Here is an 11,265-nt window from a genome sequence, read left to right on the forward strand (position 1 = left end):
TAGTTGGACCACACTGCTGCCTGCAGCCTCCTGTGGTATACTGTGAAACATCAGGAAATGTAGACCATGTACTCAATAGTCTGATATATGTGGTTTAATATCAAACTGGGGATTACTTTTAGCACTAAATATCTTTCTTCTAAGTCATATGCATATTTAAAATGATGAAATTTTTTTTTCCAAAAGAATTTTACTAACTAGCCAATACCATATTGTATGGCTTGCTTATTATTTTTGTTTTAGTCAAATGTGTCTCTGCTCAGTAACTAAATTTCAAGTAAGTTGGTACAGCCCCTGAGTATGGGGGAAAAGTTATCTTTATGCCCTTTGTCCACTTTCATCACTACAAATTTCACAAAATACCCCTCCAACCTTTCCGTTTTTACAAACCAGTTTTTTTTTCCTGTTAGCCTGTACTTACCCATAAGGAGAAGGATGCTCACCTTGAAAATGGAATAGAATATTAGAGAAGGGATTGCTGACAATACATTTGCAAGCTATATTTTAGGACATGACCCTTTTAATCCAGATATTCATATGCTCCACCCAAATTAAAGTTTTGGGTATAAACCAGATAAGACACCCAATATCCCCCCCAACAATTCTGTGCATATCATAAAAATCTCAGTATCGCAAAAATTGTGTGTGTGTATGGGTGAGGGGGTTCTGCCCCAATGTTAATGTGTTGGTATAGGAAGGTGTTTTTTCTTTATCCTTTCCATTTTATTTTATTATTTTTTGAAGATTTTATTTATTGGCGGAGAGAGAGAGAGAGCGTGCGCAAGAGAGCACAAGCAGGGGGAGCAGCAGCGTGAAAGGCAAAAGCAGGCTCCATGACCTCAGCGGAAGGCAAATGCTTAACCAACCAGCTGAGCCACTTGGGCATCCCTATCATTTCCATTTTATTCCAAAATCATTTTTTTAAAGATTTATTTGAGAGAGACAGGGTGAGAGAGAGAGAGAGAGAGAGATCATAAGCAGACCAGCAGGGGAATAGGGTAGAGGGAGAAGCAGACTCCCCACTGATCAGGGAGCCGGATGGGGGACTCTATCCCAGGACACCGGGATCATGACCTGAGCCCAAGGCGGAGGCTCAACCGACTGAGACACTCAGGCGCCCCCATTTTATTCCAAATGTAAAAGCATAGTCCCTGCTGTCCTGAAACTAGTTGTTGGTAGAGGAAACCTTGAATCCTGGTTCAGTCTGGGGTGAGACTTCTGATTCTGCACCATTCTCAGTAGAATTGGCAACCACTCTTCTTGAACTTGTGTTTGTTACCATTTTTAAACAATTTGTTCTAATATACAGATTTCATTTAGATAGAATCTAAAAGAACTGCGATTTTCGAACTTGAGTGCGTAAGGGATCACGTAGAATGGTGTGGGCGCCTCTCAAAAATTCAGATTGCTCCGAATTTTCGGCTTTAAGAGGGTCTGGGGGTGGGGCCAGCGATCTACGGATTAACCAGTTCCGCAAGCCCCCGGTGATAACCGTTTACTTTGCTACAAGGCTTTAAAAGCTGTAGTCTCGGACCCCACAACATCGACCTCCCGTCACCTTCAAACAAGCTGCGTCCTAGTACAGGGTGACACCTACACGGTCCCCAGCCGGGACTGGACCTGAGCCTCTTTGTAGGGGGTTCCGCTACCCACATGGTCGCCAGGGGCAACCACAAGGTCAACTCAATAGGTCAAAATAAATCTGTAACGAAAGCCTGGGCCGAAGTTGACAAAGGTCTAATTGCTCATTTTTAATTTTAAATCTAAAAACGGTACTTTAAAAAGTAACTCCTCCCCAACCCTCCCGCAAAAGGCAGATTCGCATCCGGGAGTGAACGCGAGGGGCGGTACTTCCGGGTCAGGTGGGATGCTGCCTTGACCTTCCTCGCCGCTCAGCCATTTTGTCCCAGTCAGTCCAGAGGCTGCGGCTGCAGAGAAACCACCGAAGGAGAACCTGCAAAGATGCTGTCCGTGCGCGTTGCCGCGGCCCTGGCCCGCGCCCTCCCTCGGCGGGCCGGGCTGGTGAGTGCGGGGAACCGGCGGAAAGGAGGTGGCCCGGCGGGTGGCTGGTGATGTACTGACTCGAGAGCTCTTGCTGCATGGAGGGTGAGGGGCTGGCGGGCGCCGCCATCTTGCACCGCTGGCTACTCGGCCTTGGGCTGGGCGGCGGCGCAAGGGCCCTCTTGCTTGCCATCCGTGCGGGACGGTGTTGAGCGGTGCAGGGGAGGTGGTGACCTCGATGCTGTGCAGAGATGGGGTCTCAGGGGGTGTTCACGACTTCACTTGAGAGCTGTCCGACAGGGCGCCTTGGTTGAAGGTCAGGGCTGGGGCGCTAGGTCTCCGACCCCTGCTCTGGAACGGCGAGGCTTGTCCCCGCTGGTTCTCCGGGACTGCCCCGCTGAAGGTCAGAGCACTGTTGGTAGCTCTAGTTGAAGCGACCTAGGGAAGCCTGACATTGTATGAAGGTCAGGACGCCCCGGCATTTCACCTCTGCCCGGAGGTCGGTTCGGGGGAAAGCCATAAATGAAGGTGCTTTTCTGAATACTTCAGTAGGCGATCTCAGTGCTGAACACTGAAACGATTGTGAAAGGCCGTACAGTGCAAATGTGCATTTCATGTGGCCGATACTGTGACAGCAGTGAAGCCTGAATTGTCTCAGGCAGAAAGAAGACTTTGCTTTGTGTTGTGGTACTTTGACATGTTTTAAGATTTCGTCCTTGAGGAATCGCTAGACAGTGATTGAGAGCTCAAGATAGAACATTGGTTGGAAAATGCCTCTAAAGGTCAATTCCCTTCGTTACTTACCTCCCTTGAAGTTAAGGCTTACATTTATTTATTTTTTCCATCTTAAACATTGTATCAGTTTCCATCTTAAACGTTGTAAACACTGGCTGTTTTACTTTCTAATACAACTAGTCGCAAAAGAACATTTTTAACGGTTTTCGTCTGGTCCGATAGAAAGTAGTAGGTTCAGAGTTGACAGTGACCAATCACTGAGTTACAACTTGAAGGAGAAGGAGGGGGTCCAGATTGTTGAAGGCTTTGTCGACCAGGAAAAAAAGAGTCCACAGCCATACTTAATTTCTAATCAAACTTTAACATTCACTAATTTAATTTTTGGGTTTTTTTTTTTTTTTAAGTAAAATAGGATATGTCTTGATATTTCCCCCTTTTAGGAAGCAGTTTATCTTACTGAGAATATCCACAGTTCAACTGAAATATATCTAAAGATGAAATAATAGTACCTGATACCTTTAAAAGAAAAGATAATTTGGTAATTGTTGGTTTTTAAAATATGTGTTTTATAAAATACTTAACAGTGTTACCAGGAGCTGCTTAATAACATTTTTGCATATATCAAAAGCTACTTTGTCATGTGATTACTAGCCTTCCAGTTTTAAGCAGAATATTTTTGAATATAATTAATATTTTCACCGATAAATTGATCAAGGATCCAGGACCCTGGGATCATGACCTGAGCCAAAGGCAGCCACTTAACTGACTAAGCCACCCAGGTGCCCCTTTTAAATAAACTTTTTAAAACTGTTTATGCACTAGGTCTCCAAAAATGCTTTGGGATCCTCCTTCATTGCTGCAAGGAACCTCCATGCCTCTAACACTCGTCTTCAGAAGATTGGTAAGTCATTATTTCTAAGTCTACATACACCACACTTACTGCTTTGTCAATAAGGGAAAAAATAAGTTACGTAGGTTACATAACTGTTGTTTTTTTTTTCCTTTTTTTTAATCCACTATTTTTTAAATTAATTTATTTATTTATAGATTTTTAAAGATTTTATTTTTTGACAGAGAGAGAGACAGCGAGAGAGGGAACACAAGCAAGGGAGTGGGAAAGGGAGAAGCAGGCTTCCCACAGAGCAGGGAGCCCGATGCGGGGCTCGATCCCAGGACCCTGAGATCATGACCTGAGCCGAAGGCAGACGCTTAACGACTGAGCCACCCAGGCGCCCCTTATTTATTTATTTATTTTTAAAGATTTTATTTATTTATTTGACAGAGAGCACAAGCAGGGAGAATGGCAGGCAGAGGGAGAGGGAGAAGCAGGCTCCCCGCAGAGCAAGGGAAGCCCAATGTGGGACTCAGTCCCAGGACCCCAGGATCATGACCTGAGCCGAAGGCAGTCGCTTAAACAACTGAGCTACCCAGGCACCCCGTTTTTTATTTTCATTTGTTAATTTTTTTCTCTTAATTTTAGTTACTATAAATCTCAGATTCTTTGCCTGTAATGTGCCATTTAGCCCTTTTTTCTTGGTAGGTTGTCTTGTTCTAGTGAAATATTTCTTTTTTCATGATACTACAGCTTTTTTTTTTCTGATACAATATCCCTTGGGTAGAAACAGAAAGTACACATATCAGGTGGTGGGCATCCTTTCTGAACTATGAAAGATTTCTTTTTCCTCTCCTAAAAAATATTGGAAAACAACTTTACCTTTATGTTTTTTGAAGGTAATAGCTGCTAATCTATACGTGGCAACCTATAAATTTGCACATTGCAAATAGAGAAGTGGGGAGGTGAGCATGGGAAGATTCTGTAGGTTAAGGAATTCCTTTGAGGATGTGTGAGTGGGGCTTTGAACTAAAGATTAAACAAGTGAATACATAAATCTTGCATATGCTAAGATGAAGAATACTAAGTATTTGCATGTCTTTATAAAGGGAAAGATATTCATAGTTTGTTAACAGTTGCTTTTAAAGGGGCACCTCGGTGGCTCAGTTGGTTAAGCGACTGCCTTCAGCTCAGGTCATGATCCTGGAGTCCTGGGATCAAATCCCGCATCCCGCATCGGGCTCCCTGCTCAGTGGGGAGTCTGCTTCTCCCTCTGACCCTCCCCCCTCTCGTGCTCTCTCTCTCAAATAAATAAATAAAATCTTTAAAAAAAAAAAAAAACAGTTGCTTTTAAAGATAGATTGCATTTTTGGGGTGCCTGGATGGCTGAGTCGGTTAAGTGTCCCACTCTTGATTTCAGCTCTGGTCTCCATCTCAGAGTCATGAGTTTAAGCCCTGCATTGGGCTTAAAAAAATAGATTGCATTTTTAAGCTTCCTGCAGAGTTTAGCCAAAAAGTCAGGTTTCAACTTCCTTAGATACTAATTCCTTAGATATAAATTCCTTAGAAATTAAACCAAATGAGTAGATGATGAAAATTCTTATTATAATGGTGTTGCTTAATTTTATTAGCTTCTTACCTGACTTACATTTGTCTTGTGAAATTTTCTGTCCATCACTTGGATTTGTTTTTATAGTAGTGGTAGATATCAAGCTTGAATAGAACCATGCATTTTACATTTTAGAATAATTTGGTTATTGTGATTATAAAACTATAGTTTTTATGTTGTTGGGGAAGTGGGTTTTAAAAAGATCTTGAGACAAGGCTTATTTTTGCAATGGATTTTTTTCTCTCAATAGGCACTGCCGAAGTGTCTTCTATCCTTGAAGAGCGTATTCTTGGAGCTGATACCTCTGTTGACCTTGAAGAGACTGGGCGTGTCCTAAGCATTGGTGATGGTATTGCCCGTGTACATGGGCTGAGAAATGTTCAGGCGGAAGAAATGGTAGAGTTTTCTTCAGGTTTAAAGGTAAAATGAGATTTTGGTGTTTCAGGATTGGTTTCTGAGTTACTCATTTAGTAATTCAGAGATTGTGCTAGTGTTTTTTGTATTTTAACTTTAAATCTCAATTTCTTCAGTATTTAGTCATTATCATAGATTGTGAAAAGAATAAGCTTAAGGGTATTGGTTACCAAAGTTTTTACTCTAGGGACTGATGTATACATAAATTGTAGCCACTGGTGCCGAAATAAAAAAGTGACTAAACCTTCAGCCAAATTCTAAGAAGTCTCTTTTATAGCCATTAAGATCGTATAAAAGCATTAGATAACTTCCAACTAAATTCATTTCTGGTGGAAAGTTGAAAGTCATTGACTTTGTATTTCTTGTAAGAGTAGACCTATTATTGTTAAGCTAGTGGTATAGTTATCAGAAGCTCTCTGATGATAGAAGTCTCCTTCTTTCTATTAGATTGAGCCTAGTTGGCCAGTGGGATGAAAACAAATGGTAGGAGTCATGGGTTTTCTGAGGAAAGCAGAGCATGGTATCTGGGTAGAACAGGGGGAGTAGATTACCCACTTAGCACACATGGGAAAAGATAGTCTTGGTCCTCTGACTAGTGACCGGTATGGTAAAAGCCTTGATATGGAAGAATAATTACAGAGCCAAAAGTTTTCTCCATAGCTGTTAGACCTTGGCTAAAAATTTAGCCTCTCGTATCTTCAGTGTTACAAAGCTTTGAAAGGTGAGGCTGAAATAAATGAACTCAGTTTCTTTTTTAACTTTTAAGATCTAAGAGTCTAGTATTGTCTAATAGGACTTCCTGCAATGATGGAAATATTTTATGTCTGTGCTGTTTTAAGTATAATAACTATTTTACATTTGAGGCTATTGAGTGTGTACAGTGTGGAGTTTGTCACACAGAGAAAGAGTGGGTGGTATGTAGAGATGTGTTAGTTGGAGAGAAAAGTAAGTGTCTCTGACTTCCAGTAAGATGGTGTTAATTAATTCAAGTTTTAAGTAGCCACATGTGGTTAGTGACTGCTGTATTGAACGTTACCTGCAGTGATACTCCATGATACTCCTCTATTTGTTCTAAGTACTTCTACAGAGCTTTAATTACTGACCAGACTCAGTTCCTGGAATAACCTTTTTCCTTAGTAATGATTAGGGACCTAAAAATCTTATATTTTGAATTAAAGTTGTAATGATGAGAGATGACCCACCACTGTTACATTATGGCATTTTGTCCTTGTTTGGGTAGCTTTTAATTTCACTTTCTACTAACCTGATGAGTTCTCATTACAATTTTTTAAGCTGGCTGTGGTGCTACTCACAGATAAAAAGATGTAAATCAACTGTGTCTTAAAATTTCCAGTTGATCACTTTATTTCATGCTGATCACCCGGTTCAAAAGCCATTGACAAAAGAAATGCAGTGGAAAAAGCTTGACCTGTTCAGTTTCTTTGTTACTTTTAGTTCTTTGAGGATGCAATAAAGGAGCATGTTAGGCTTCTCATAATGCTATCCTAAGATTATTCAAGGGAACATGTTTTAAGTCTTGATCAAAGAAGGTTGTTTGTCATAAAAATACTTGAGTAAATCAGATCTAAAGTACAAGTCTACTTTTTTTTTTTTTTAACTAGCTGTTTTCATATCATGTAGTGTTGACATACGGGAAGAAGTACTACTCAGGCTTAATGGGGGTTCAATTGTGTGTTTTGTGTAGGGTATGTCTTTGAACTTGGAACCTGACAATGTTGGTGTTGTCGTGTTTGGAAATGATAAACTAATTAAGGAAGGAGATATTGTGAAGAGAACAGGAGCCATTGTGGATGTTCCAGTTGGCGAGGAGCTATTGGGCCGTGTTGTAGATGCCCTTGGTAACGCCATTGATGGAAAGGTACCTTTAACAGTTATTAGATGTGGTTGTAGCTTCTAAGAGACATCAAAACTGATTGTTCTGGGGGCTCCTTTTTATTGTATAACAGGGTCCAATTGGTTCCAAGATCCGTAGGCGAGTTGGCCTGAAAGCCCCTGGGATCATTCCTCGAATCTCTGTGCGTGAACCAATGCAGACTGGTATTAAGGCTGTGGATAGCTTGGTGCCAATTGGTCGTGGTCAGCGTGAGCTGATTATTGGTGACCGACAGACTGGGTAAAGCTTGTTAAACATTCTAAGTAAAAGTTGTTTGTGGAAAGATTACTTTTATGCTTGGAATGGTAAATGCTTTGGATATAACGGAGAGAGAGGAATGTGATGAGGATTAGTAGTAGTATACTGAAATCTTAAGTTGAGAAATCCTTTGAAGTACTTACCAAGATTTATGTTTACTTTCTCTTTTTAAAGCAAAACATCAATTGCTATTGACACAATCATTAACCAGAAACGTTTCAATGATGGAACTGATGAAAAGAAGAAGCTATACTGTATCTACGTTGCTATTGGTCAGAAGAGATCCACTGTTGCCCAGTTGGTGAAGAGACTTACAGATGCAGGTATTAAAGAACTTTAGTCAGGGATGCCTGGCTGGCTTAGTCAATAGAGCATGCGACTCTTGGTGTTGGGAGTCATGAGTTCGAGCTCCACCTTGAGGGTAGGGTTTACTTAAAAAAAAAAAAGGAAGAACTTTAGTCTCATTGTTCTCTGGGAGTCCTATTATTGCTAATCTTAGGATAGCATCTACTTAAGGCTGGTTTTCATTACTCCCTAATGAACTGAAATTTCTAATGTGATTCAATAAGTAAAACAACAAAAACAAGTAAAAGTATAAAACAACAATAAATGTTAAGGTTTTTGTCACCTTCTTTAAAATAGGTGCTGTCTGGCTCTGGTTAATCTGACTTTGGTAAATTATGTAGTAAAGCACTTAATTTTTATTATAATAGTCTCTAAAATCAAAATGTTGATAACCTTGTTTTCAAAATTTTTATTATAATAGTCTCTAAAATCAAAATGTTGATAATCTGTTTTCTTCCCAGATGCTATGAAGTACACCATTGTGGTTTCAGCTACTGCTTCTGATGCTGCTCCCCTTCAGTACCTGGCTCCCTACTCTGGCTGTTCTATGGGAGAATATTTTAGAGATAATGGCAAACATGCTTTGATCATCTACGATGACTTATCCAAACAGGTCAAAGGATACATATTTTTAGAATCTGTTTGTATGTTTGCACCACAATTGAAGGTGACAAATTTAGCTTCTAGTAACTGAACTTTATAACCCTTTCCTGTACTGTAGGCTGTTGCTTATCGTCAGATGTCTCTGCTGCTCCGCCGGCCCCCTGGTCGTGAGGCCTATCCTGGTGATGTGTTCTACCTACACTCCCGTCTGCTAGAGAGAGCAGCCAAAATGAACGATTCTTTTGGTGGTGGCTCCTTGACTGCTTTACCAGTCATAGAAACACAAGCTGGTGATGTGTCTGCTTACATTCCAACAAATGTCATTTCCATCACTGATGGACAGGTATTTTTTTATGATTAAAATAAATGTAAAAGCTTTGGATGATTCCAAGGCATTGGTTGAAACTAGTGTTGAACTGATTTGTTAAATACCTTTCACTTTAATGTTTAGAAAAGTAAGGAGAACAGTATAATGAACCTGCATATCTCTCACCCATTTCAATTTGTTACCAAAAAACTTCATTTTTGCTTCATTTATAGCCACTACTGTTCTCCACCCTAGATATCTCAGAGGCCAAATCACTTAATCTGCATATATTTTAATAGAAATTTATCACCTGTTTTTTCTCTCCACATCTCTTAAATCGTAGCAATAGAATATGTAAGTTGATATGTGCTGGGAAAGATTGGAGGGGCTCTTTATGATGAGAAGACACTTAACATTTTTCCTTGGAGATGTTGGGCTTCAGGTTTTTGGCTTAATTTTGAAAATAGTTCTTTTTTTTTTTAAAGCTTGTTAGCATGTGTATTTTCTGTATGTTGTAGATCTTCTTGGAAACAGAATTGTTCTACAAAGGTATCCGCCCTGCCATTAACGTTGGTTTGTCTGTGTCTCGTGTTGGATCTGCTGCCCAAACCAGGGCCATGAAGCAGGTAATTTGCAGCACTTTGTCAAGGAGAAGGGGTATCATTAGGCTAAAATCATAATGTATTTGTATAGTGCTCTTTGTCAGTGGGTTGAGTATTTTTGTGTTTCATGAGTTGACCATTTCTGTTTTTCAGGTGGCAGGGACCATGAAGCTGGAATTGGCTCAGTATCGCGAGGTTGCTGCTTTTGCCCAGTTCGGTTCTGACCTTGATGCTGCCACTCAGCAACTCTTGAGTCGTGGCGTGCGACTGACTGAGCTGCTGAAGCAAGGACAGTATGGTGAGTTCTTTCATGTCAGCCATGTGTGTACTGTGCGTAAGCGCCTGGGAGTATCCCGCAGCTCCTTACAAGCTATCATACGTCGTGTTCTTTCATTAAGGATACAGTGTTTTGAATGTGATTAATGCCTGTTGTACTTTCAATACAGTCTGTCGTCATTTGAATAACCAGGAAAACTTACTAAATATACTTAATACTTCTCTTTTGAGAAGTACACCTATTAGATCTCTTCCTCCCCCACCCCCCCTTTCCTCCTTGGCTGTGAGAGAATGGAATTGGGCAGATTTAAAAGTATGTTAGCATTTTTTAATCTTGCTGTGAAGTTTCAGCAGATTATTTATATCTCAAATAGTATAAATGGTGCCAGATGATAAACAGTGCTTGTGGAATATGCCCAAAGATTACACTTTAAGGCTTGCAAATACAAGGAAAAAACTGTTTCCTAGGGAGAGAAGTGGGAAAAAGTATTAACGTGGAGTTTGTCACAGAGAAAGTGAGAGTAGGTGATATGTAGAGACATGTTAATAATTAGAAGAAAAAGGTAAGTTTCTCTGACTTTGTTAATGTGGCATTTATTTATTTGAGCAACTTACTTGGCATTCTTTTGTTTTCAGCTCCCATGGCCATTGAAGAACAAGTGGCTGTTATTTATGCTGGTGTAAGAGGGTATCTTGATAAATTGGAGCCCAGCAAGATCACAAAGTTTGAGCATGCTTTCCTGGCTCATGTTATCAGCCAGCACCAGGCCTTGTTGGGCAATATAAGGTATGAACACAATTGATGGCCTCTTTTTTGTAGATTTTAAGATAGAAAGTCTTGTTAAAATTCTTTTGAATTTTGTAGCTAGTCACTGAATTTTTGTCTAGGTCAGAACTGATGAACTGCTTTTCATTTCCAAATAGGACTGATGGAAAGATCTCAGAACAGTCAGATGCTAAGCTGAAAGAGATTGTAACAAACTTCTTGGCTGGATTTGAAGCTTAAACTCCTGTGGATTCACATGAAATACCAGTTATGGTTTTGTCGTCGTTTATTCTAGTAAACATTTCCATTTGTAAAAGGATTACTCTCATACTCCAGATGTACAGAAATTACCTTAAAAATAAAGGTTCCATATTGGTTGGTGGTTTTCTGTAGTCTGAGTGATTCTTTTAAAAGAACTGAAATTAATTTGAGGAATTAGTAAGCATGCTGAGCTCTTTATAAGATTCTAGAGTGCTTTGTGATTGATTAAAGAAGAATTCATAAACTAGGTAACTGGATAGGTGGCAGAGTTTACATTTGGTAATGTTGAAGAGTCTCGCTCGCTTCTCTGCCAAGAAGACTGTAGGCAAGAAAAGGATAAGACAACTAAAATTCTCAAGGAA

General features: G+C 40.2%; 1 protein-coding gene across 1 annotated transcript; it reads left to right on the forward strand.

Moving 5' to 3' along the window:
* The first annotated feature begins 1,865 nt into the window (after positions 1–1,865).
* ATP5F1A (ATP synthase F1 subunit alpha) lies at positions 1,866–11,027 on the forward strand. Its single transcript, XM_032422806.1, has 12 exons — positions 1,866–2,022; positions 3,559–3,637; positions 5,428–5,597; positions 7,297–7,470; positions 7,559–7,725; positions 7,918–8,066; positions 8,550–8,701; positions 8,810–9,034; positions 9,517–9,624; positions 9,754–9,898; positions 10,513–10,663; positions 10,801–11,027. Exons 1-12 carry the CDS (start codon positions 1,963–1,965, stop codon positions 10,880–10,882), a joined length of 1,662 nt encoding a protein of 553 aa, XP_032278697.1. The 5' UTR covers positions 1,866–1,962; the 3' UTR covers positions 10,883–11,027.
* The last annotated feature ends 238 nt before the right edge of the window (positions 11,028–11,265 follow it).

This window comes from Phoca vitulina, unplaced genomic scaffold (genome assembly GCF_004348235.1).
Source record: "Phoca vitulina isolate PV1807 unplaced genomic scaffold, GSC_HSeal_1.0 scaffold27, whole genome shotgun sequence".
Classification (NCBI taxonomy): Eukaryota; Metazoa; Chordata; class Mammalia; order Carnivora; family Phocidae; genus Phoca; species Phoca vitulina.